The sequence below is a fragment of the Ictalurus furcatus genome, chromosome 24 (assembly GCF_023375685.1).
Source record: "Ictalurus furcatus strain D&B chromosome 24, Billie_1.0, whole genome shotgun sequence".
In the NCBI taxonomy this organism is placed as follows: domain Eukaryota; kingdom Metazoa; phylum Chordata; class Actinopteri; order Siluriformes; family Ictaluridae; genus Ictalurus; species Ictalurus furcatus.
This window is the reverse complement of record NC_071278.1, coordinates 16,517,188-16,544,428: the sequence shown is the minus strand read 5'-3', so window position 1 is coordinate 16,544,428 and position 27,241 is coordinate 16,517,188. Positions and strand designations below refer to the sequence as shown.

At 41.9% G+C, this 27,241-nt stretch overlaps 1 protein-coding gene across 12 annotated transcripts in view; it reads right to left on the bottom strand.

The window, feature by feature from the left end:
- Positions 1-27,241, bottom strand: part of macf1a (microtubule actin crosslinking factor 1a) — a 202,991-nt gene that overhangs the window by 2,689 nt on the left and 173,061 nt on the right. For 7 of the 12 annotated variants that reach the window (XM_053612352.1, XM_053612355.1, XM_053612363.1 and 4 more), the window contains 40 exons: positions 25,371-25,532; positions 24,318-24,488; positions 23,855-24,021; positions 23,568-23,727; positions 22,759-23,085; positions 22,518-22,602; positions 22,209-22,435; positions 21,731-21,937; positions 19,471-19,698; positions 19,005-19,223; positions 18,688-18,891; positions 16,365-16,590; positions 16,003-16,229; positions 15,242-15,364; positions 14,948-15,049; positions 14,751-14,852; positions 14,475-14,648; positions 14,213-14,368; positions 13,603-13,800; positions 13,280-13,408; positions 12,526-12,708; positions 12,258-12,413; positions 11,556-11,762; positions 11,353-11,472; positions 10,954-11,123; positions 10,686-10,845; positions 10,247-10,441; positions 9,848-10,120; positions 9,144-9,332; positions 8,853-8,964; positions 8,549-8,697; positions 7,773-7,935; positions 7,171-7,325; positions 7,007-7,081; positions 6,195-6,212; positions 4,887-5,004; positions 3,509-3,571; positions 1,719-1,930; positions 863-976; positions 374-479 (listed from right to left, as the gene is read on the bottom strand). In XM_053612352.1, the coding sequence (XP_053468327.1) occupies positions 374-479; positions 863-976; positions 1,719-1,930; positions 3,509-3,571; positions 4,887-5,004; positions 6,195-6,212; positions 7,007-7,081; positions 7,171-7,325; positions 7,773-7,935; positions 8,549-8,697; positions 8,853-8,964; positions 9,144-9,332; positions 9,848-10,120; positions 10,247-10,441; positions 10,686-10,845; positions 10,954-11,123; positions 11,353-11,472; positions 11,556-11,762; positions 12,258-12,413; positions 12,526-12,708; positions 13,280-13,408; positions 13,603-13,800; positions 14,213-14,368; positions 14,475-14,648; positions 14,751-14,852; positions 14,948-15,049; positions 15,242-15,364; positions 16,003-16,229; positions 16,365-16,590; positions 18,688-18,891; positions 19,005-19,223; positions 19,471-19,698; positions 21,731-21,937; positions 22,209-22,435; positions 22,518-22,602; positions 22,759-23,085; positions 23,568-23,727; positions 23,855-24,021; positions 24,318-24,488; positions 25,371-25,532 (6,532 nt within the window). Of the gene's footprint in view, positions 1-373; positions 480-764; positions 977-1,718; positions 1,931-3,508; positions 3,572-4,886; positions 5,005-6,194; positions 6,213-7,006; positions 7,082-7,170; positions 7,326-7,772; positions 7,936-8,548; positions 8,698-8,852; positions 8,965-9,143; positions 9,333-9,847; positions 10,121-10,246; positions 10,442-10,685; positions 10,846-10,953; positions 11,124-11,352; positions 11,473-11,555; positions 11,763-12,257; positions 12,414-12,525; positions 12,709-13,279; positions 13,409-13,602; positions 13,801-14,212; positions 14,369-14,474; positions 14,649-14,750; positions 14,853-14,947; positions 15,050-15,241; positions 15,365-16,002; positions 16,230-16,364; positions 16,591-18,687; positions 18,892-19,004; positions 19,224-19,470; positions 19,699-21,730; positions 21,938-22,208; positions 22,436-22,517; positions 22,603-22,758; positions 23,086-23,567; positions 23,728-23,854; positions 24,022-24,317; positions 24,489-25,370; positions 25,533-27,241 lie in introns of those variants that run through there. The other 5 variants (XR_008384522.1, XM_053612358.1, XM_053612354.1 and 2 more) reach the window with 5 other exon arrangements.

Sequence of the window (27,241 nt, the reverse complement as noted above, 5' to 3'; positions counted from 1 at the left end):
ATTTTATTTATGTACACTGTAGCAATTTGAGATCAAATAAAAACAACAACAACTAAATACTATAACTGGCTGGAGAATACCCTGGAACAGATTTACACTCTTGAACTTGCTCTGTTCGTGCTTAACTCTCATAACGAATATAGAGTTAAAAAAAGTGACTGATCCCAAAAACACCCCCCCAGTAAATCAGCAATGCACATGAATGTTTTTATAGACAGATGATAAAACCTCCCTGTGAAAGCAGCCATATACAAGGTATGCAAAAAAAAAAAAAAAACGATTGGATTTGATTAGACTGAACAGCTCTGTATTTCTGAAACAATCTGCAAACAGTGGGGTTTAGAAACCCTTCAAGCGGCGAGCGGTTCCCCACCAGAGCGCGCAGGTTTAGCAGCAGGTGTGGTTCCACCATTTTCTCCCGTCAAAGATCCACGGCTGGAATGTAAAGGTGGCCTTTTAAGCTTGGATGTGGAGCCTCCCTGCAATTAGAGAAATCCAGAAATTGGCCTGATGTAATGCGGCGTTTGCTATGTCTAATCCTTCAAGGATTAATGTTCTGGTATAATTCTGAATGAAGAACACACACACACACACACTTTGCATAGATTAATCTTTGGATAAAAACATGCTGACTGTAAACTGAACTTCCACATGATGCACATGCAAACGATTGAAATGCTACTCATAATTTGTTTTCTAATTCAGTATTTCAGGATCTGCTGCGCTGACATTTCTATTTGCTAAATTACAAATAACAAAATGACTTGCTGTTGGTTATCGGTGTGTGTTCAGACACCTTTCCTCTTCAAGCTCTTGTCTGTTAGTGTGTTAAGGCTCTTGGGGAGGGGAGGCAGTGTGTTACCTCGTGCCCAGGGGCGTGGCCGTGCTCAGGGCAGGACTGGCACTTGGTTGTAGTTGGAGTTTTACTGTGTGCCAGCCAGGGCTTGGCATAGCCCCGCGATTGAGATTGGGAGGACTGGGAAACGAGCAGGCAGGGAGAAGAAGGATAAGGAGGAGTAGGAGAAGGAAGAAAGTGAAGAAGAAGCATTGGGAGAGAAGCGAGGAAGAAGGGAGGGGAGGGGTTGGGAAGCGAGCAAGTTCCACAACACAGCGTAGTGCAGTGTATTGGGCAGGTGGTGATGAATACAAACACAGGGGGAAATTGTGGAGGAGGGAGAAGTTTTAAAGCAAGGGAGGGAAGGATGACAAAAAAAAAAAAAAAAGAGACAAAAAGAGACAAAACCCCAGAGATGACCAAGTGATTTTGACATGCAGAAACAACAATAAACACAATAACCCAATGTGAACCAGTGAAAATGGGAACATAAGTAACAACAATCACATGTGATAAAGGATAGGAAAGACAAGATCCTTTATAATGGAAGATAACATTAAAACAGACTACAGATATACAGCAGGACTGTTCAATCTCATCAGCAAAGTTTTCATACCAAACAATCGGGAGTTACATGTGATGTATTGGAATGAAAACCTACTGAAAAACCCACTGGCCTTTTGCAGATAAGACTGACGACCCTGATGTATTGGATTATCATATTTCGGTAATTATTTTCAGTATTGAGAATGAATGTATATGAGCATGAATGACAACAAGAGACACAAAACACTGAATAGTCAATCGAAGTACTAGTGATCTAGCAGAAGACGACGGTGGTCTGAGGACCATGTGACACTGTGTGTACAGATGTGAAGCTTACCCTTGAAGAGGCAGTGGGCGTGGCAGGGGCAGAAGGCACCGAGGCACAGCTCTGCGCACTCTGAGAGGCTGAGGAGGAGGAGCGTGTTGGTGAAGCCGTGCGCGATGAAGGCTTGGAGCGTCGGCCACGGGAGCGGAAGGCTGCCATACCCTGCGAGGCTCCTTCGGGAAGGATGAATTTCTCCCGCAGCTCCAGGTTGGTACGTCCACGTGCTTCATTGAGACAGAGGGACAGTAAGGGACCCCCAAAAAAAAGAAAAAAAAAAAAACAAACGAAACAAAACACAAACAAATGTGTTAACGAGTTGGAATCAAACATGAACATTAGGCAGTAAGCAGCTCTGGGTCAACGGGCGCGTCAGTAAATCCACATTAATAGTAAGTGACAGACATAGTGCAGGAGTTTAATAAGGGACATGAGCAGTAGGGCAAGCATCCTCACTCTGAGGGTTGCGCTCAGTCAGTGCCAGACACAGACGCCACTCCAAAAGCATAGCCTTTAATCTCAGAGAATCCACCACTGTGCACTTTGGAGAGCTCAGTGTTAGTAGTGGGCTTTGACAGAAAACCAAGAGGCGTGGCTGGTTACGGTTCAGGCACACAAAAACACTAGATACCGACACAAGCCTCCGGTCCAGAGAGCATTCTACAAAAAACAGATACCAAACGTTGCAGGCCTAGCACACAACACACAGCCCAGAGCAGCCAACCACAGACAGAGGCAGGCAGAAAGACTGGAGAGAAGAGAGAGGGAGAGAAAATGAGAGGAAAAGGGCAGAGGGGGAGAGGGCTGTGCGCAATAGCAGCGGTGAAACTATAGACGTGGTCACTAGCTGTCTTAAAGACTGCAACACAACCCCATTTTCCATGGTCTCAAGCAACAGCAGGGCAGTTGTTAATTGGCGGCACACCATATAATTTCTTCTCCATAAGCCAGGTATAGTCTGTAATTCGTTCCCCATGAGCAAACCCTTTTAAGAGCTGCTTGGAGCAATATTAGAAACCCAGTCTTGCCACACCCAGTTCTTGCTTTTTTGATTTTGCAATGCTCATCAGGGACACGCACAAAAGAAGAAAAAAAAACGAGAAAAAAAGCGCAAAGACCAGGCCCGGCCAAATGAGAATGAGAAGCGTGACGCCAGCTGGGACGAGACTGAGACGTCCCCATACACATACCCTCACACCAAAGCACCAACACTCACACACATACAAAGACCGAGCAGTGAGGAGATGGATTTGACGTTGGTCAATGGATTAAGAGTTTGAGTATTGACAGGATGGAGAGATGATGTCAGACAGAAAGAGTGAGAGACAGCCGGAGAGGAAGAGAGAGGAGGAGTGTGGTACCTCTGCAGCAGAAATAGCCAGGAGTGACTGCCACTGAGAGACATAAGAGACAACATGAAGTAAACCCGAACACACATTTAATCCCACTCACACAACTTGGAAGAAAGTTTTCATATGCTCTTTCTCTCGCATACACAGACATACTATAGATATATATAGCCATAAAGTCCATGTGCTCAGTTTACACCATCATCATGTCATTTAAATGAGGTCTCTGGAACATGTGGTCCAGACCTTGATGCTGTAAAACGCATAGCCACAATATGAGCACACAGCCAGGAGAGGACAGTTAGTTTTAGTGCTACAGTCAGCCAAGCACAGCACAGCACACAGGAACTGAAGATGATCTGAGTAAAAACAAGAGGGAGACAAAAAACCAAGAGGAAGAGAGAGAGTGAGAGAGAGAGCGAGAGAGAGAGAGAGAGAGAGAGAGAGAGAGCCAACCTATACGGGATGATATGGAGCAGCTGGAGTCGGAGCGAAGGATTTTAAGTCCTGGATATTGCACTGGGGAGAGAGAGAGATAGAGAGAGAGAGGGAGAGGGCGGGTAAGGGGAAAAGGGAAGGAGAGACCCAAGGAACATGCATCATGCACTATGATTCAAATAGAGAGAGACAGTGAGAAAAAGTGAGTGAGAGAGAGACAGAAAGAGAGACAGAGAGAGAGACAGAGAGAGAGAGAGAGAGAGAGAGTGAGAGAGAAAATGGAGCCAAATATACAATCATGCATGTAATAATAAAGACTGAAGACATGGCAGATGATCACAGGTCTGAAAGGTCCAAAGAAATAAAGATATATTTCAGAGACTTCCACAGCAGAAAAAAGGAAAAAGGACTGATGGGTGATGGATGGACTGATGACATAACTGACGCATCTCAGTGTCTTGGTAAAATTTTAATTTCTCTATTTTGTAGTGCTACAACCTGGAACTGAAATGGACTTAACTGGAATTATATGTAATGAAGCTACACAAAATACCATTGGACTGGTGTGAAAAATCAATCTAAATTTGCAAAATTATACAAATAAATAAACAAAACAAAACAAAAAAAACCCCCAACAACAAAAAATCCCATATTGAAGTAAAAATATGTAGCATCATGCTATAGGGGTGCTTTTCATCAGAAGGGACTGGGAAACTGGTCAGGGCTGAAGTGCAAGATGGGTGGAGCCAAATGCAGGGCAATCCTAGAGAAAAACCTGTTCCAGTCTGCATGACACTTCACCTTCCAACAAGACAATGATTCTATGCGTACTACAGAGGTTCAAAAAGAAAGGCCTGAAATGTGCTAGAAAAACCTATAGCAAAAGAAGAAAATCGCTGTTCGCCAATGACCTCCATCCAATCTTACAAAGATTGATCAATTTTGCCAGGAAGAATGGGCAGAAATTTCAGGCTCCAGATGTTTAAATGCTAATAGGGACGTATCTCGGAAGACTTGCAGCTGTTATCATGGACTAAGACAGTTCTACCAAGACCCATGAGGGCGAATCCTTACGCAAACCTAACCTTTTTGTTACAGTGTAAAAATATTTTGTACCTTCAAATGGGGGGGGGGGGGGGGATCCTAATCCTGTCCATTTCAATTTCAGGTTGTAACACAGGGGGGTGAATACTTATTCAAGGCACTGTACGTCATACAGAGAGAACATGATAGCACGTATGTGTGTGTCATTGTGTCTGTCAGGGTTTCAGACCCAATTTCAATGTCTGGAACATGTCTTACCCAGCCAAATACATCAGCTTCCTTATACACAGCTGCTCCTGATGTTTGTGTAAGCGGGTGTGTATGAGTGTGTGCTTGTGTAAATAAGCCTTACCTCTGCAAGGGTCGTTCTTGACCAGGAACTCGTCCAGCGCCATCCAGCCCCCTCCCACACGAACCATGACTGTGCTGCGCAGGATGCGCACCAGACGCAGTTGCTGAGAGTCCCCAAACTGAGGGAGAGAGAGGCAAAGTGCAGAAAGGAGCAAAAGGAAAAAAAAAATGCAGTAAAAAGAGAGGTAAAGGAATAGTATTAGAATCATTTGATGAGTTGAGATTCTTCAAAAAAAATAAAATAAATGAAATTAAATTAAAAAAAAATTAAAAAAGAAATAAATTATAAATTACATCATCATGCAAAAAACATGCATTTTAGTTTCTACATGATTCAGGATCAAGCTCAGCCCAATGTCCCACATCGCTCCAAAAGTGCTAAAACTTTTACCATAGTATTTTAAAAGCTAGTGTTAAAATAAAATGTAGATTTATTACATTAATATTTCTATTGATTTGTTTTGAATTGTTTATTTAGATTCACAGATGCTTCTCTATTTGCTCTTTAAATGATCTGATTGTCTTTTTTTGTTTGTTTTTTAAAGTAATAAATGCAATGCAAGTTGGGTGGTGAAATTAGCAAAGCTAACTAGCTGATTTGAAAATGGACAGAGTCAGACCTGTGCATTCTGCTTTGAAAGCAATTGTGTGGGGACAAGCTGTCATACCAAGAAAATAAATTAGGAGAAACACGCCATTTTACTCTTCTTGCCTAACAAAGAATCCCCCACCAAGTAAATTACAATTTCACTTCCTGCTTTAAAAGTTTTACAGTGATCATACTGTACTAAAATACTATAAAAATGTCTAAATAAATACTATGGTAAAAATATTTATTGATGAATAATATTTAATACTATAATAGTCTATGGTACATAATATGTCACAAAATGTCAAAAACACAACCTTTGACAGATTGCTCCTCCACCAAAGAAATTAGAGGACATTTCACAACAATCAAACCACCAAATATTTTCAGAATCATTAAAATACCATGTTAACATTCACCATTACAGAAATACAACAGGGCCTGTGATATCTGCTCCGGAGTTGGAAGTGGACACATTCTTGGCATATTTGGGTAATGGCTATGTAACCATGCAAACCAGACAGGAAATGCCCAGTAACTGTGGCTCAGAGAGGTTCAAACAAATATCTGTTCTATATTCGATAGCACGTAGTGCGGGCTGGCTCTCTGTGCCGTGGTCAGCATAGACGCTGCCTGGTCATTCGAATTCAGGGTCACGATCCTTAACCAAATCTAGAACAGATTTCAGAGGCCGTCTCACAAACACGCCAGTCACTTTACCTGGTTCCCAAGGAAGAACTACAAAAAATCCAGCAGACATGGAGAAGGACGAGGAAACAAGGAAAAGAAAGAAGAGAGAATATGAAATAACATGTACAAACACAAATGTAGAAAACAATTTATTCACTAGCCTTAATTACTGTTCGAAGTTAAAACAAAACTAATTCAATAATGAGTCAGTGTTGACGTTACTGTAACTAGGGATGGAGGAGGATAAAAATGCATTTCCCCCTAATGCTTGTAAATGGATTAGAGTGCTTGTGAATAGCAGGATTGGAAGAGCAGGTGAGAGACGACAAAGGGATGAAGGCAACAGACTGACACAAACAGAGACACACGGCTCGGTTATTTGAGTGTGATGGACCCGAGGCATGTGAAGTCCAACGGGTGAGTCTTGCTGTAAGCATCATTACCCAGTGGATAATGATGTAGAGAGAAAACATGAAAACAATGCAGCTCCTCCATTCACTGGAAATATGGGATGGACATTAGTTTGGTGGTGAGCAGCACACACTGTATACACTGTTGTGTAGTGATGCAGTGGTAGTACAGTGAGGTAGTTCAGTCATGTAGCAGACTCACACATACAAACAATGCACCTTTAACCCAAAATGGCATGAGATAATACGTTAAGCTGTAAGGTTGTGATGGTTAGGACCATAAAGGTGTGAGAGCGCGGCTGTTTAGTAAACAACTTCGTTAATATACTTTAGTACAACTGTAATGAGCTGAAGTCTATTTCTAGTCATCAAAAAACAACAACAACAACAACAAAAAAACCCCACCATTAGTTTTACTAACTCATAACTCACCCTGTACTTGTTCTCCCCAATCTGCTCAACCTGGAACCTCTTAGCACACTTGCACTGGGCCACTTGTCGGGTGACCTACATGGAGAAAACATGAGAAATAGTACCTTGTAAACAGTTACAAGGGGAAGATGGGAATACTAAAGGATTTGATCAGTTGATATTACCTCATCTTCAATCTTGTCTGCATCTGTAGTGGGTCTATAAGCATCCTTATTAGGGTGCAGAGCTGCCACAAACTCGTAGTAATCAATGTAACCGTCACCATCGCGGTCAAAGATATCAGCCACTGCGGTCATCTCTAGTTTGCTGGTGGGGAATTCTGTAAAAATAAATAAATAAAAACCCGAAGTACATAGCATTACATTAATGCACTAAAACACAAATCCACTGTTTTTCAAAGGCTATTTCAGTCAACATGTGTAAATCCTACTGAAAACATATGGTCTGAATTGAAAAGTCACATGCACACACTTAAAAATATGAATGTTGAGCATGGAGGAGCACCGAAGTTCTCCTACAAGTGTCTCCACTCTTCTTAGACATTACAGTAAAAGCTGTAAAAGTGTTGATATTCAGTCAAATATTAGTTGTGGGTTATTTTTTTTTTTACCATTGTTCCCCCTAAACATTTACCACTTTTCATACAAGATAAAACTGTTAAAATAAAACTATACTGGGACCCTTACTACTTATTTCATGTTATATATGTATATATTTTCAATATCCACATTTTCATGGATTTCACTAATTACTGCATACTACATACTTGAAGCCAGGATGCCGTCGATAAATTCCTGCCGAGTGATTTTGCCATCTTGGTCTTTATCGATGCGTCTGAAGAAGTCCATGACACGAGACTTCTTATGATTCATCCAGCGCATGTACTTCTTCCGCCACACATCAAAGTCGAAGTTGGCAAATTCTTTCAGCTGCAACATGAGGATGTGAGAGACACAAAGAAAAACAAGTCAACTGAGGTAAATATATTCGATATTAGTATGCACATGACAATAATTAATCAAATCAGCGGTAGCTCAGACATTGGACTACTGATCGGAAGGTCGTGAGTTAAAATCCCAGCACTACCAAGCTTCCACCCTTAACCCTCAACTGCTCAGTAGCTTAAAAGAGATAAATGGAAGTCGCTCTGGATAAGGGCATTTGGCAAATGCCCTAAATGTTTATAAAAAAAATAAATAAATAATAAAAAATAAATAAATAAATAAAAATAAAAAAATCAAACTATGTACCAAAAACTTTTTTTTTTTCTTTAGCTTTTAAGAAATCAAAAACTAATTCTGTATCCTTATTTGATTATTTAATTAAAATAATATTTTAAAAAAATGAATTATATGATTTATTATTCATGGGTTTACGTTGCTTTATTTGGTCGTCATGAAATCCTGACGATGCCTTCATCACTTCTACACGATTAAACGGCTCCACTAATTAAACTATACCGAGTTACATTACGCATCCTCTATGTGCAAGAGATACCATTAGAGTAAAAAAAAAAGAAAAGAAAAAAATTCATGTCGTTACCTCTTCTAGCCTATCGAGGGCATCATGGAGCTTGCGCTGGCGGTCCAGGGCCAGTAGCCAAACCTGTTGCCATCGTGAGCAGAGCTGGTTAAGACGAGGGTTTCCTCCGGTTACCTGCATGGCAGGCTGCTGCTGCTGTTGCTGCTTACCTGAGAGGAAGAAAAGCAAACATATCCAGTAACAATCTGTATTCACACTCACCACACCTACATTACACAAATATTCAACACCACACTGCAATGCATCGTGCTCCGTTTATGCATGTGAACCTAAGCCGTACATAAGCATAAGAAAGGCCACTTACGGGCACCCCGTCTCTCAGCAAGACTGCTAGAAGTTTCTGATGGTTTTCTCTTGTAGGTTTTTGTTACTTTATCTACATCAGGCTGTTTACGAGTCATCTCCTCCATGAAAACCTGACAGAGGTGTACAGTTATAATTTAAAGGTTTAATCATGGTGGTCTCAACATATATATTACACACACATACACACCAGATTCAATTTTAGACTATTATCATCTTTATATGGTTGTATATTAAAAAATTTTTTTTTAAAAAACCCTGACACTTCATGGTCCAGTGTAGCCCCACCCACCTGGTGCTCTGTGATCAGTGTTTTAAGTTGAGTGATGTCCTGGGGGAGGGGCTCAGTGTCACGTTGCACTAATGTAGTCTCCGCCCACTGTAGCCATGACAACAGGTCTTCCAACAGTGCTGCATTGTTGAGTAGCTCTACGAGCGCTGTCTCCAGCCGCTGCTCATGCTGCTTCGCCCATGTTAAAACCTGGAGCATGCGTAAGAGCATCGAGTTAGGTGCGTTTCTGATAATAGCAACAGGCTGGACTTTGGAGGTGGGATTTAGATTGCGGAGTGATGGGGCATCACGCATTGCTTGTATTTGAAGCACTGCACTCAAGGTCCAATCAAATCCAACTTTGACCTTTTTCACTGACATTTTAAAGCACGACCCCTGAAATAAACTGCTGTGTGTGACACGGCATGAAGAGGAGTAATTCGCACCTATGTGCGGCAAGATATTTGGCACAATTTGAAATATTTTCCATTACAATGGCACAAAAAATCCCGTGCTGTGAAACAGGGTTACAAAATAGCACTGATATGTTGACACGTTTTCCTGTTGATGCACTGTTGCAAAACCGAACCCAAATAAATTCCCCACTAATCTGCAGTGATGACATGCAGTTGCACCTCATTAAACTCGTAAAGATCAAAATGCTTTTCATCTTTTTCCCTTTTAAAATTTGACAGAACCACAGCTAATAATCCCAGCTGCACTACCTCCTCAAAGCGGGCTCTGATGATGGTGATCCAGTGTTTGATGGTGGTGATGCAGTCGGGATGGCACACTGACAGTATGGCCTCCCCCATGCCAGCTGCTTTGTTCACATCCACTCTCTTCTCTTCCACGGTCTGCATGAAGTCACGATGCGTGTGTAACAAGGCCTGTAAGGTCTCCACCTCTTCTGGCAGGATGCCTCGGAAACGCAGGGTTTGCTCTGCCTCCGAAAGCCACTCCAATAACATCTGCACTGCTGTGCGGAACTCCTCAGCCTGTGAGGGGACACGAGAGTGGGGAGGAAGTAAAAGGAAATGATGCACAAATGTGTTCCAGTCATACTTCCATATAGTTAACTATTACAGTAACTGCATTTCTTATAGTCTGAGCTGTTTTTTCACCTGTTTGAGAGCCTGCTGGAGACGGGTCTGTTTGGAGACAGACAGAGCGCAGACCGTCTCCCAGCGATTGCTGAGCTCCTGCAGCTGAACTTTGACCCAGGCGGTGTCATCCCGGCCTGTCTCCATGAGCTCCCGGGCAGAACGTTTCAGTGCCTGAATGCTACTGGTCCTTTTCCCCAGCTCTTTTTGGAAGGCCTAAGGCAACACCAACAGTGTTTTACACAATAATAATCAGACAGTAGTCTGTTTTAGAACCTTACCAGGTTATTCAACAGTATACTATGAGATCTTAAATCGGATTATACAGATTAAATCAGATCAGATTTCAACAAAGCAAATAAAGATAGATGCCTGAATTTCAGCCTAACTATAAGCTCCATGATACCTCCCTAACTTATATTTCACTTAATAGTGACTTTTATCTGCATGTCATGTGTACCTTATGGGAATCCATGAGATTAGAGACGAGGTCCAGGTCTCCATGGACAGGCTGGTCTTCAGCTAACTGTGGCTCTATGCGGTACAACCAGTCCACAAGAGCCTGCAGAGCCTCAGCAAACTGACCCGAGAACAGCAGGGCCTCCTCCAACTTGTGCTGCCTGAGAATGAGAGGGACAGTACAAACTTGTTTGAACCTTTTATCTTCTCTTTATTTTATATCCACTTCCACTGAGTAAAATGACTCTGTAGTATTGTGGGCTTTTTACCTTTCAACACTCTTCCCACACACAGTGTCCCACTTGTCTCGGACCTCCCCGAGGAGGTTGTCAAGTTTCTGGGTGTCAGCTGGCAGTGTAGCTTTGTCTCTCATGGCCTTCCCAGAGCGCACTGTGGTGTCATATACTGGCTGCTTAGAACCAAGAGCCTTCTGAAACTCCTACAGTGAGTGAATTACAGCAAAGAGGACTTGTCATCATACTGATGTGTGTCTGAACAAAAAAATAAAAATAAACAGAACAATCTAGCTATCCAAATATAACTAGTTAAACAAAAATCTAAAAATATGAAGCACTGAAAGGTTTTTTTGGCCCAGCAGGTGGCACCAGTGAGCAAGATTAATATGTAGTTTTATTCACAGACTTTGAATCAGTTCTTTAAATTTATACCTTATGTTTAGTGAGCTGCACTTTGATTTTATCAGGCTCATTGGAGATCTCCAACTCAGAGTCCAGTCTTTTCTCAGCCTCCTCCAGCCAGTCTGTCAGCTTCCTCCAGGCCTCATGGAACTAACCATCAAACACACATTATCAATAAAATGTTCACCTAAGCGTGAACTTAGGACTAGAACTTAAATGGAGGATAGGGTTACCTGTTTGGCTCTCTTGCGGGCCTCGTCCAGATGCCGTCCCCTGTCCAGAGACCTCTGCACTAGCTTGTCCCAGCGAGCTTGCACGCTCAGCAGCAGGTTCTTGATGAGCACCACGTCCTGTTTGAGGCTGGCAAAGCGCAGCTGAGAACCAGCCTTCTCCAGAGCCAGTACCTGCTCCCTGTGTGTGTTCACCTCATTCACAAACACCTGGAGGAGCACACAGCACCAAGCAAAAAAATAACTAAACATCAGATTTGTGTGGAGGGCTGGGCAAACCCTTCACATGGTGAAGTTCTGACATTTTCTACTGTAAATATTTAGCAGTCTCCATCATTAACACATCCTCATGCTAGTTCACTGGGTCACCAAGAGTGACCCAGAGTCTAATAACGCTTGGTCCATTTCTTACCCCACATGATCTTTACAGGAAGATAGCCAAGGCAAGATTGGAACGTAAATCAAAACCACGTTGCTAATTTTGCTAGAATATATTGATGTTTTCTTAAAGCTGAGGTGTTATGAGGTATATTATGTAAATGTCTTTTTTTTTTTTTTTTTTTGGCTTTGCCAGAATTCAGCCTCAGCAACATCCAACAGGTTTTCGCAGACCACCACAGATACATTCTCAGTAACTGAGGATCTCAGGAGAGACGCAGCACTATTACACAACTAAACCGATCGATTGTAATAACCAAACTTCACCTTGTGCTCATCTATCTGGAAGAGGACAGTGTCAAGGATGAGGCTAGGTGGCTGGGCCATGTTCAGAGTCTGCTCTGCTTGCGTCAGCCAGTTGATGGTGTCCTGCAGTGATGACTGGAACCCTGTTGCCAGTGATACAGCCTCCTCCAGCTTAGCCTAATAACAAACCATAGAAGAAGCACTGAGAACCAGATGGCTACACAATGGCTAATTAAATATTGATTCAAATGACACTGGGCTATAGTAGTTACAAGGCAAGTTATCATACCCTCCTGTCATCCATCTTGGCATTCAAACTGGCCCACTTGTTTTGAAGCAGAGCCAGGTTCTGCTGGGTTTGAGTGGTTCCAGGGCTGCCCTCCTCACCCCCTCTGGCCAACAGCATGGACTCTCCCTGATCTAGCAGTTGGTGGTACTGCTCACCACGCTGCGTCAACTGAGCCTGCAGCTCCTGCAACACAGAGTGCATTTACATGCAAAAAATAGTCTATAAACAGCAAAAAAAAATCCACAAAAACAATACAATTTTAGCAAAATTTACATAAACCTGATTAGTGCACTACAATTCAAGGGTTCGAATTAGCTGTTACCAGATTTCAAGAAATATGGTAACAGCTTTAAGGTGTAGAAAGAATATTGCCGTATGCGTTTTACACAACCCCTTTAATAATATGCCAGAATCAGACCATGATGAGGGCTGAGTGCAGCACAAAGATCATCGTTAAACGGTAGCATCACATCGAACACACACATCACATTGAACACAGATTACTAGCGTGCATGTAAACACAGTTTCAGATCTATTTGTATGTTGCTGTGTACCTTAATGCCAATAAAAACAGGTGCGTAAATGGCTGTACCGTTAAAATATCAAATATAGAATAATTGTGAACAAAATTTGGTGTTCACCGTTTTCCTTTTATGGACTACTGTACTGCGTAACTGCCTTAATCTCACAGTATATGAAAGCATATTGAAATGAGCATGGAGTTCTCTATACAGGTCTGTAGTGAAGTGTTTACCATGTGCTGCTGCAGCTGCTCCCTGGCCGTCTCTGGAAGGCCACCTGTGGGTTTGGCTGCTGATAGCTGACTCTCTGTGCGCCTCAGCCACTGCAGGAACTCCTCCAGCTCACCATGGAAACCCTCCGCCTGAAAAGAGCACAGTCGACTGACTAACAACGCTCACTAGCATTAATATTAAAGAGACTGTCTGTCCTCGCTGCTAAGTACCCTTTCAGAGTCCAAAGTACACTTAATCCTTTGCAATTCTCACCACAAATACTACACAGTTTGCTCAAGGACAGGCAGTAATGTTTTCTGTAATGTGTGTTGCAGTAGAGCACCTGCTGCAGCGCAGTCTCTAGTAGTTTCTGTCTCTCGTCTGTCTTCAGGAGTAAGCTGTCCCAGCCACGGTTCAGCTCGTCCAGCTGGTCTCTCAGGTGGCTAGCCTCGTCTCCAGGACTGGACTCCAGCAGCTCTGAGCCTGCACTGTTCACCGTCTCCACCGTGGCTCGATGGGACAGGACGTCATTCCGCAACACCTGGGAGGTTAGCACAGACGAAAATGAATGCACACTATATAAGAAAGACAACACATAGGAAATATATACATAGAAAATATATTTCTCTCAAATGAATTCATAATTGTTGAACACCTATATTTAACAAAGATATTTTTTTTGGATAAACCCATGTTGTGTTTTCAATTGTTTGATATCCATGAGAGCAGAGTATTTTTGTGAATGTTTTGAACAAAAGATCAAAAGGTTAAACAAGAGACAATTTTTCACAGACTTCTTTGCTCATATTTACCAAGGGTGCCAATACTAATGGATGGAACTGTATATATATATAAATATATATAAATATATATAAGCAGATAGTATGAAAATAAAAGCATATAGTATATAGTGAATAGTATAGTGAGTGAATCCAGCTGAAATATGTGCTTACATGGTGTTTGGCCAGCTCAATTTCGATGGCTTTGGGGTCAGAGCTGACGGGTCTCTGGGTGTCCAGAGTGGCACGTGTGTGGCTTAGCCAGGACTGCAGCTCAGAGAGAGCATGCTGAAACTGACCCAGGGCTAGAAGAGCTCCTTCAAGTTTGTGCTAAGAGAGCAAAACAGAGAAGGCATATAGAAAACAAAATTGGTAACAGTAATCATCAATATCCATTATGGTACACAAATAAGAGAACTGGTTGAGGCATGCTGACCTGTCTGAGAGTGATCTTGTCTCCCAGATTGTCCCACAGGTGCCTGAGCTCAGTGAGAGGTTCCTGGATCATGTCTCTGTCTGCTTGGTCAGAAACCTTTTTGAGCAGTAGCTCCCCCTGGTGGCACAGTTTCTCCATGTCTATCTGCTGCTGGTACACTTCAACCTTGAATTGCTGGTGGAAGAGAAAAAACGAGTTCAGATTTGGTATAATCTGCAGATTCACTGAAGTAAAAAAAAAAAAAGAAAGAAGCTGATCTGATAATCTGATGCGAACCTTGAGCTCCTCTATCTGTTGTTTGACGGTGCTGAGGTCAGTTCCTACGGTTTGCATGTCGCACAGTTTGATGACAGCGTTGTCTATGTAGTCGAACATACCCTAGACAGCAGAAATCCTCATTAACATCCTTATTCATTCTTTACATCAGGGTTGCATCAGTTAGGAGGTTCAGTATCAGTGCCAGTGCCACCCACCTGCAGAGCGTCCTGGTACTGCACAGAGGCTGTCATAGCCTCCTCCAGTTTCTCCATCCTCTCTCTCCATGTGCGGTTCAAGCCTTCCCAGGCCGCATTCATCTAGATGAACGGTAAAAAGATCCAATTTTAAGCAAAAGGAAAACATTTCGTGTTGGATACATGTCCAGCGGTATATATTATATATATATATATATATATATATATATATATATATATATATATATATATATATATATATATATATATATATATATATTTAAAAAAAAAGTCACTGGATGTTTTTGCTCTTACCTCATCGATGGTCTTCTTGACCTCGGGTTTCTCAGTTTCTCCACAAGCAAAGATGAGGTCAGCTCCCAGTGTGCGAACAATCTCCAGCTCCTCCCTCAAGCCGTCTGTCTCTGCTTTGATGGCCTGAGAGAACACAGAGAGGACACAGACAGTTACGCTGAAGAAATACAGAGGGAACCATTTAACTTGCATTATGTTACTTATGAGCTATTTTTGTAAAAGACATTATATGAATATAACTATATTAACCACAGGATTTTGTTCACAGCTTAGTACTGATGTGCTCCAGATCTTAACACTTAACACTACAACGTTAATATTGATTTTAAAGATCCCGGCCAAGCTTACATAAATAATGATTGGAACAGACGCCCCACAACCCTCGAGTATTACTTGAGGATCCCCTCAAGCAACACCTTTATTTCATCTTACCTTAAAAAAACTCTAAGCTTCACCTCTGAGTTATAGAAACAGGATGTGTAAAAAACATACTGCTTGCGCTTATTAAAGAATCTAATATGAGCACCTAATACATGTTTAAATTGTTGTAATATATGGATTGTTTTGGCTGGAACAAAACATTAAGAGCAATATTCGATTAATCCTAATAATATTATTAGTAATGACATTAGTATTAATAAGTAATAAAAAGGTCCAGTAGTGTATATTAAAACAAAACAATGATATCAATTGAAACATCTGGATCTCCCTTTCTGAATGTGAAATACACATTCTCTAATGATCTATGACATAAGACTTACTTCTGCTGCCTCTATCTGTTGCTTGATCAGTGACGGATCCACTCCAGGGTCCTCCAGCTCTTTCACAATCTCCTGAGAGTCTCGCAGTGTGCTCAGCAGGGCTGCCATATCAGCCCAGAACTTTCCAGCCAAGTCCAGTACATCCTGCAGTTTTCCTTCTTTCTCCTCTGCCCTCTGTCTGATCTCATCCCACAGGGAGCGGAGTCTGAGGAGTCGAGAGCGCACCGCTGCAGGGACAGCAGAAAACATGTCAGTTTGTGTCTACACATATCAAACTTCACAGAAATGTCAGCATTAGAAACGGTATTTCAATACATGAAATCCACATCGTTCGTGTCAGCGTGCTGTTACGGAGCGCTCACCCTGAGCAGCAGGGTCGTCATGTGCTGCGCGGGTGATGAGCTCTTCCCCACGGGAACACAGGGCACTAAAGGAGGGCAGCAGTTTGTCCAGCTCCAGCCCGGCCGCCCGGTGCTCTGCCAACTGTTCACGGATCTTCTCCACCTCAGCTGCCACAGGAGGAGGCTGCCGCAAACGCTGCACTGCTCCCTCCAGGGTCTCCAACAAGGGGTCCATCTTATCATGGAACTGAATCAGAAGAAAAAGAAGAGGGTCATCGGTCAAATATTCACTCGATGCCGAAACGTCATAAAATTGACTTCCGGTGTAAAATTTTTAGCGGTGCAGAGATTACAGACATTACAAACTGCAGTTTTGTCATCATTCCACACAAGCGACATCATCTTTACACACAGCCCGAAATCGATGTGTTTTCCCGCCCTCTTTTGATTGACGGGATATAATCGGCCCTGACCATCAGATATCGGCCGAGAGCCAATAGTGGGGACAAATAGCCTTTATCGGCCGATACATCTGTGTATCTCTATATATATATATATTATATATATATATAAAAATTCTATCTGTCTATGTCCATCTGTCTGTCTCTTTCGATCTTTCCCAGTCTGTCTTTCTGTCTAACTCTCTTTTCATCTCTCTTTTTCTCTCCGTCTCTGTGTCTGTGTGTTTGTCTTCCTCACATCCATCTACACTGCACTTTGTTTCCATTTTCCAAATGATTTTCTTTGATAGAGGAAAAAGTTAGACTTGTAGCCTAGACTAGGATTATGCTCCACCGTTATGCTCTAATGTTAATACTACGATTAATTATGGTGGAGACTCCAAATTTCCTCAGAATGAACATCCACATTGGCAATCCTTCAGAGACCGGCTGTGTCCAAAAGTGCATAGTACCATGCTAAACAGTGCATCTTTACTGGCGTGTATACTGGTATACCACAGTACACTATTTTGAAATAGTATTTAGGACAGATGTATACAATTTAGGACAAAGACCCAGGAGAAAATTAGGAGAAGGGAAAGCATTTACTCAGGGAGTATTAACGAAGAAATATGGTTTGTCCTCATAAAATACAATTCTGGGAAGACGGGGGATTCTGATAGGAGTTTATTCACAACTGTTTGTTTAATATTTTACATTCCGAGTGTAAAGTATTTACATGTTCCATTTCTAAAGATGCGTGTTTTACCCCCCAAATTGACGACGTTAATCAGATCTATAGCTGCTTTTGTGCTGAGAAAATAACACCATGCATTTTAGAAGAAAACATAACATGCCAAATTACTTACAAAACAATAGTGGCATGGAGTTGCATAGTGAGTAATGGTGTTCTTACCTCTATCAGCTGTGGGTGTTGTAGAGAGCAGTGATGGTGAACACACAGCACATCCACAGTGAGTGACGAGATGGAGGGATGGATTGGACACGTATGGGATGGAGAAAGTAAGGGGAGAACAACAGGAAGATGCAACAAGCCAAGGAAAGTAGTGGAGTAATAGAGGGACAAAGACAATAAGTGAACACCAGGGGCATGACGAAGGCAGGTGGAAGTGGAATGAGAGGCGAGTGTAGAGATGAGTGCAGTAACAGTACGATACAATTAAAGGGATGGGGTGGAGAGACAATACAATGCGTTAATCAAATGACATGCAAACAAGCCAGCAAGCATATCAATAACAAACATTCAGCCAAGTGCTGAGGTGATATCACTTCAATAAGGAATATAACCGATTTCTGAATGATGAGCGAGTCAAATGTAGCAGATGGAGAACGTAACAGTGAAATTATAAAGACATACCAATGTGCTTTTAACGTGATAATCTTGCCAAAACAAAAGAATAGAAATATCATGATCTATAAACTATGACCGCAACCATTATTTTGGTAATAAACGATTTACTAATTAAAGGTTAATGATTGATTAATCAATAAGTATTGTATAAAATGTGAAATAAACAGTTTGTATAATACATTTACACTTGGGTGATACTATAATATGGTCAAATCTAATGAAGACTTTCCTCATTAATTACATTAAAAATATCTTCTTTTAATGATTTTTTCCACCAGCAAATCTCAATCCCAGTCCTAAGGACCCACTGCCCTGGACAGTATCAGGCTTTATCTGCTCCCAACATGTTGATAATGAGCTGAGAAGCTGTTACACTGACTCAGGTCACATGTGTTGGAAGCAGAGAAAGCTATTTATTATCGAACAGTAAATTAATGTTCTCATAATTTCCTGTAGGGATTTAAACAGAATACTTTCAGTGTTAGAGGTAGCTGGACTGCAGTGCAGAGATGCAGAAAATAAGAGCACACACCTGTGCAGACTGAGAGAAGGCCTCATCCAGTGCTCCAGCTCGACCTTTGACATCCTCTTTGATGGCCAGGTAGCGTCGTTCCGCTTCGCTGTAGCGCTGCCTCAACTTCGCCCCCTCCTGGGCACTTAGCTCAGCCAACTGTGGGCCAATCTTCAGCAGCTTGTCAATATGGGGCTTGTGCTCAGCGATAGACTCTCTTAGCAGCTGCAAGGAGAGCAGAGGTTGGATGAGAATGAGTGTAAAAATAACTACTGTCATATATTCACAATAGAAAGACACTAACTCTATGGGAAAATTGCACTGAAACACACACTGACCCTCATCTGGTCCTGTTGTTGTCGGAGAGCCTCGGTGTCAATGGCAGGAGGAGGCAGCTGGGTAATCAGTGCCTCTGTCTCACCCAGCCATGGGTCCAGCTCCTCATACGTCTCCCAGAAGCGGGCCACCAGCACCTGAGCCTGTTCCAGTGCTGAGAATCTTTCGGCATGGTTCTGACTCACTGCCTCATAGCGAGTACTCAGTGAATCCGTCTTTACCTACAGGGCCATTAGGGATGCAGCTTAATTGGGTTTCTCATGAGCCATTAATGTGAATGTCATCTGTAAACTGCTGACTACTGTTACAAGAGTCTTAATGTACTTGTACATTAAAATACATTTAATATAGAACAAAAAAAAAAAAGAGATAAGTAAGAAAGAAAAAGAAACAACTGCTCAGTTGTCTAAAATGGTTGCATGCTGCTCCATACCCCTCTCTCTCTCTAGCTTTCTCTTTTCCGCTCACCTTCAGTGCTTCTCTCTGCTGCTCACTGCAGCTCTCCAGGATATCCTCTCGAGTGTGGAGGAGCTGATCTACCGTATCCTTGTGGCGGATGATGTCGATGTTGAAGGCTCTTTGGACTTGGAGCTGAGCCACGGTCACGTCAGGTTCCAGACTCAGAGGCCCCAGGGAAGCCAGCTTCCTCTCCGTCTCTCCCACCCACGCCAGTTCCGCATCCACAGCCTCCTCATACTGCCACACAATTGTTTCTTGACTTAATAGTGTCACTTTCTCACAGACAAGCCCTCAACTTAAAAGCTAAAACTCATAAAAGTGAATTAATGTGGTACATTTGTTGAATAGGGTTTCAGTCTTAAAAACAAAGCTTTACAGATACTGGCTATGATTACATGCAAAGATTTACATCAATGGCAATTAATTTATTTTTCACTGCGGATGCAGAACAATTAATAACAGTTAATATAATGCCCTCCACTAAGGGCAAAGAAGGTTGTGAAAAATTGTCTGTATTGTTTAACCTTTTGATCTTTTGTCCAAAAAATTCACACAAATTCTCTGCCCTCATGGATATCAAACAACAGCAAACAAAACACAGGTTTACAAAAAAAAAAAAAAAAAAAAACGTTGTTAAATATAAGTGTGCAACAATTATTGGCCCCCTTTTAGTCAATACTTTGTGCTACCTCGCTTTGCCAAGATTACAGTTCTGAGTCTTCTCCTATAAACGCTGATGATGTTGGAGAATACATGGCGAGGGATCTGAGACCGTTCCTCCATACAGAATCTCTCCAGATCCTTCAAATTTTGAGGTCCAGGCTGGTGGACTCTCCCTTCAAGTAAAGGGACTGCCATGGATGGATAGCCATGGCAGGACCTTGATTTTGTGGATAGTAAACCATGTGTGTGTTGATTTTGATGTATGTTTTGGATCACTGTCCTGCTGGAAGATCCAACCACGGCCCATTTTAAGGTTTCTAGCTGAGGCAGTCAGGTTTTCATTTAATATCTGATGATATTTGATAGAGTCCATGATGCCATGTATCCTAACAAAATGTCCAGGTCCTCTGGCAGAAAAATCGCCCCAAAACATTAAAGAGCCACCACCATATTTAAACGTGGACACGAGGTAATTTTGCATATGGCTACCTCTCTGTGTGCCAAAACCACCTGGTGTTTATTACCAAAAAGTTCTATTTTGGTTTCATCTGACCATAGAACCCGATCCCATTTGAAGTTCCAGTAGTGTCTGACAAACTGAAGACGCTTGAGTTGGATGAGAGTAGAGGCTTTTTTCCTGAAACCCTTCCAAACAACTTGTGGTGATGTAGGTGACTTCAGATTGTAGTTTTGGAGACTTTCTGACCCCAAGACGCAACTAACTTCTGCAATTCTCCAGCTGTGATCCTTGGAGATTTTTTGGCCACTCGAACCGTCCTCTTCACAGTGCATTGAGACAATATAGACACACGTCCTCTTCCAGGTTGATTCATAACATTTCCAGTTAACTGGAATTTCTTAATTATTGCCCTGATGGTGGAAATGGGCATTTTCAATGCTTGTGCTATTTTCTTATAGCCGCTTCCCATTTTGTGAAGCTCAACAACCTTTTGCCGCACATCACAGCTATATTCCTTCTTCTTACCCATTGTTATAAATGACTCAGGGAATTTGGCCTATGTGTTACCTCATATTAATACCCCTGTGAAACAGGAAGTCATGGTTGAACAATTTCCTCCCAGGTATACTAAAGAAAATGTAAAATATCAATGGGAATATAATTCAAATATGTTTTTCTCATATGAAATTATAGGGGTGCCAATAATTGTTGCACACCTTTATTTAACAACGATTTTTTTTTTCCCCTGTGTTTGCAATTATTTGATATCCACTAGAGCAGAGTATTTTTGTGAAATTTTTGAACAAAAGAGTAAACAATAAAGACATAGCCTTCTTCGCTCATATTTACCAAGGGTGCCAATATTAGTGGAGGGTAGTGTATGCATAGTAAGCTCAGCAAGCCAATGAAAATCTTCAATCCAGACAATATTTATGTGCTGATCATTTAAAGTGAACAATACAGCCAGAAGTTTGAGTGTGCTGCTAGAGTGTAGTAAGTTCAGAAGGTTACCAGAGTATTCAGTTGCCTTGATAGCATTCATAAATCATGAATTACGTCGGTCTAGCAAAACAATGGCCAAAACATAATGGTCTACTATTAAAACAGATTATCCAACTATTTTACCACTTTAAAAGGATGCAGTACCTGTTGTGACCTCTGGATCGCCGCCTGCACGAGTTGCACTCTCTGCGTAATGGTCTCGTCGGCCTGCCGATAGCGTTGGTTGGCATCGGCCACTAGACGGTCCAGACCTTCACGTGCTCTCCAGGGCACCAGGTCCAGCAGTGCACTCCCCACCTCATTAACCGTGTCCAGAATGAGACGCTTCTCAGCCGACACACACTTCAGGTCCTGAGACGAAGCACACACACAGAGTAAAGGAGAAGTACATGTTACCTACAAAAATTTTAATAGACCATCGATGTGTATAACAATCACAAATACATAAAAGGCCTAAATCCTTCAGAGTGTGTTGCACCAACAAAGAATAAGTTGAAGAGAGTTTTGAACTAATCACGGATTTATTTAGCTTTGCTTTTTTCAAAATTTTTTGTTTTTTTTTTAATATTTGAATTGATTTTGTTTTTGATATAGTTGTGAGAAATCATAAAAATCATTATACCTTCTGTCTGTCTTGATAGGCTGGCGCTGTGTCTGGCTCCATGTTGTTAAGCTCTGCCTCCACAGAGTCGAGCCACTGGTTGAGGTCCTCGTGGGCGCTGGCGAATCGGGTGGCGAGCTGCAGTGCCTGCTCCAGGTTACGGAGGGCCTTGCTACTGCCTGCTGTCATCTCTGCATATCGCCTCTTTATTTCATCCAGCTTCTCCTGGATGAGCAGCACTTCTTCACCTAACACACAGGAGGAAGAGAATCAGAACCATACGAACTATAATAATAGGCAACCGAGAGAGTGCAGGAGTGCTCATGGTACCTGTGGTCTGTTTCAGCAAAGCCTGTCCATTCTTAATGGCCTGGTCCACTGTCTTCTTCCGACTCACAATCTCCTCGTTCAGAGACTACGAGAGTAGTAAAATAATTTAAAAACCTGAAGTTTACTATTTAATATGTTACATGTTAAAAAAAAAAAAAGACCAGATTTTTTTTTTCCTACTGCCATAAGTTATAAGAGGAGCCAAATCTACTGCATCTGTAAAGTGCCTCCCATGTCCTACCAGAGTGTATTTGTGCTGCTCAGCCAGCAGCTCGGGCTGGTAGCTCTGCACTGAGACTTCAGCCAGGCGCTGGGCCACCTCAGCCAGCCAGTTCAGCACCTCCACCTCCTCCTCCCCAAACAGCTGTGCATTGGCCAGGGCCTGCTCCAACATGGCCGCTCGCCGAGAGCACCAATTACGCAGCTCCGTGTGCCCGCTGCGCACTGCTCCCACTCGCTCACTGAGCCAATCGTGGTCTACTGCACAGCTGAGAGGGGAGAGAGATTGGCCAAGGGCCTCGAGATGTTCCACCTCTTTTTCCCGAGACAACACCTCCTCTTGGAGGGCCTGGGGTTTAGCCCGCAGATGAATAAGAAAGGGATGGGGAGAGATGGCATGGGGGGGGAAAAGAAAAAAAAAGACAAAACAAAGGAAAAATGACCATGCATGGTGAAAAACAGAAATCCTAATGACTGAAACACACTAATAAACAAGAGTTAAATCAAATATAATAAAAACATGGTATAAATAAGATATAAATATAAAAAAACAAAAACAAATGGAAACTAAACAACGCATATTCCACAAAAGCAAAAATCACAGACATGAATAAAATGGACAGGGTGGGTTGTACAGGCTGGGCTTGATTAAGCGTATTCCCAATTTTCCTTGGCAAATTTCCTACATCTGGGATATTAGAAGATGCAAGGTGTTGCATACTCTAGGTTGTTCCTTTCTACTTTTTGGTGATAATCTTCTAGGAAAAGAAAGTAAAGCTTTTTCGTTGCGGTTGACGACGGCAGAGTCTTCATGGCGGTGGTGTACTATACCTTGTGACGGTTGATTTGCTGGCTAATTTTGGAAGCCTGGGTTCCCATGGGCTCAGCGGAGCTCAGGCGTCTCTCTGTGGCATTTAGCCACTCTCCCAAAGGCTCCACTGACTCATGGAACTGCAGTGCGAGAACCTGCAGCTCCTCTAGCTGACGTTGCCTGCGAGATAAGCAAAGGCTCAGCATATGTGAAATAATTATTTTGATTTCAAGAGGCCTTCATTTCAATCAAGCGTCAGGTATTTGACTTGTTTCTACAGGAATTTTCAGGTGATGGGCACGCTCACCTGGCATTGGCCTTCTCCAGCAGATCTGTCCATCGTTCTCCCAAGCTTCGCAGCTGTCTCTGGATCTTTTCTCTGTCTTGTGTCTCTGCTGTGGCTGCGATGCGCTCACCTTCAGCCCGGATCATCTCTACGGTCCCACGCCGGTCATCCAGCAAACGCTGCAGCAGCTGCAGAAACCGATAACACAACACAAATTCAGCTTCATTTACAATGAACAAAAGTGTGTACAAAATGTCACTCAAATGTAGCACCAATCAACTGCATCACAAACGTCATGTCTTTCACCACAAACCGACGGAGCTAATATACTATTATTATAATGAAATTGATAATAAACCAAAATATAAAAGACAGTTTTGTTTTCTAATGGTTATTAATATACCGCATGAATGTAGTATTAAATTACACTAAGTATTTTAGCATTAAAAAGAAATAAACACTTCTCTCATTGGGAAAAGCTCACCTTCTGTTCTTGGATTTGTGCTTTAACCACACGGTACTCAGCTGATGGCGGCTTCTGATTGGCTATCAGCTCCTCTGTGTCACTTAACCAGCTTAACAGAGGTTCCAGAGCATCTTGAAACTTCCCACAATGCAAAAGGGCTTCCTGGAGCTGAGCGATTCTCTCGGCGACCTAAAGAGCCCAAAAATGTATTTCAATTGTACACGCCTAATGGTTTAAAACTCCGATTCTCAATCAGCGATCTGAGCCACTTGAAAACATGGCCACCAACCATGACACGATTGCTTTGCCCATTAACATCCATTTGTAGCCACATAAACCACATAACCACATATAATATATTCATACATTGTCAAAAAGCAGCTTTACAGAAATCCAGATATAAAATTTAATTGATCCCTCATGAGCGCGCGAGAGGTTACAGTGGCAAGGAAAAACTCCCCGAGGTGACAAGATGAAAAAACCTTGAGAAGAACTAGACTTAAAAGGGAACCCATCCACACCCTTACTTCATAATGATTAAACCAACAGGAACTGAAATATACATTACAGATGTTCCCTTACTTTCAGAAGTGTATGCTGTGATATCAAAAGTGAAGCATAGTACTAATATTAATAATGAAACATTAATAGTGAGTCCATGAGACCGTTTCAGTTCTACTGGTGCTTGTTTGAATCTGGCATGTTTCCCCAGTCTCTTTGTATCTATATTTCATTTATATAATGAATTATATTTTTCTCTCTTGGAAACATTTTGTTTTATATCTCTGAGAGCTGTATCCCACTAAGCCCTAGTCGTTGAACTATTGGAACCTGTTTAAACTTTAGTTTGTCAAGTACTATTTAAGGCATGGAAACAAGTGTTGGCTGTTAAGCCGTGAGACACCTTGATGAGGCTCATTCAAATAATCCAAGTGTCCATGGGGAGGTAAAATTTAAGTTTGCTAATAAAAATAACCGCTGAATTAGATGCTGTAAGTTCTCAATAAAACAAACAAACAAACAAACATGCTATAGTAGACCTGTGACATAATTTAAGAGTGCATGTCATACCCTTTTGTTGAGGGAGTTCCACTGCAGGTTGGTGGTTTCCAGGTCATGCTCCAGAGCCTGTGTGTCTGTGTGTTTAGCTGCACTCTGGATTAGCCCCTGACCCACAGCATTCACGTGGTGCAGTTTGGGTTGGATACTGTCTACCTGCTCTCGCTCCACAGCCTGCATGCACACACACACCAGACAGAGAAAATGGAGGACAAGTGCATAATGTACATTACACACACACTTTCCAGCAGCAAGATGATGAAGGTGGTAAAGAGCCTAAAAATTAAAGAGCATTTACTTTGTGTCTCCAGTTACTCATAAAATAAATAAATAAATAAATAAATAAATAAAAAAAACCCCATGGCTTCAATTAAGTACAAGAGTACTATTTAGATGACCAAGGATACTAAACCACAACATTCAGAGAGTCAGAGACAGTATTCATATAAGTGGTTTGCACACAAGGACAAGGGAGAAGAAGAAGAAGAAGAAGAATAGGAAGAAAAAACCCTGACCACCATCACAACTGGGAGCTCTGGGGTGAACGGAATAAAAGAACAACAAGACCGTGGAGTAAATTTAAACCCCTAAGCTTAGAGAGTACAGACTTCCCTACCAATCCACTCATGTCCATGTAGGTAAATGAAAGAGCTACTTGATGGCCTTTGTGTTCCTTGGGTGCTTTGATGTCCTATGAATTGAATCATGTATGAAATGTTTTCAGGTTGGAGACGAGAAGAATTTTTGATAGCGGTTACGAAATGACAAGTCAGCATCTGTCCCATATTTGGAAAATCCTGTTTTCATTGCAGTGTGTGTATCCATTTAGACACAGCTGTTTTGCAGAGAAGGCTGGGTTCGTGCCTCAAACAGGATATCTGTCGTTCTCAATAACAATGAGCAACAGCCATGAGCCACCACACCCTCTCCCCAACATAGCGTGTGCGTGCATAAGCGTACGCATGCTTGTTGTCTGTGTGCAGGAGAGTTGGTCCTTTTTTAGGTTAATGTTTTTATTAGCATTAGCTTTTACTTATTTTGTCTCTTATGTTTGTCCACTCAGTGCTGGTGCTGCGATCATCTGCTTGCAAACAGTCCGGCTAACATGGAATCAACTATTCGTTACTTCTGTTAAACCACGATCTTCTGTCATCCCTCAATCTCTCTCAGGCCAGCTCAGGGAAGATGCTGCTTCAGACCCTTGACTCTAGTGCAGCAGAGCTCTGGAAATATCTGACATGCCTCTCATTCTTTTTCGAATCTCTGAATGTACCAGTAAGTTGATCAGTCACTCTCACACACCGTGTTCATCTTCTCTCATTATCCATGTTTCTCCTTTTACAAACAATTTTGCCAAACTCCTCTTTAGTTTCTCACCATGTCTCCACATATCACTCTTTCATTCCTGGCTGCTTTCCTGCCCAACATCAACCCACATCTCGATCCATTCCAGTCTTTTTTTTTTCTCTTTTAGTCCAAGCCACAAGCCTGAGTTATAGTACTGACAGAAGGTCAGCTGCATCAGAGCAAAGCAGTGTGAAATTACATAGGTTACATCATTCTCTCCCAACATATTTAAGATTGTTTCATTTTTTTTTATTCGATTTCACAGTTCATTATGGAAATTTTTTATTATTTAGTGTTGTGTCAGAGTCTCAAAGAGAATATGAGAGAGAGAGCGAGTGTGTGAGTGAGAGAGAGAGAGAGAGAGAGAGAGAGAGAGAGAGAGAGAAAGGCAAAGAGAAAAACAATGAAAGAGATAAGTAGGGAAAAAATGTAAAGTGAAGCCAGAGTTAAATTGGCCACTTTCCATTTAGTGACTTTATCACTCAAACACTCTATTACTACAGCCATCTCCGAGTTAATAAAAAATGAAGAACACG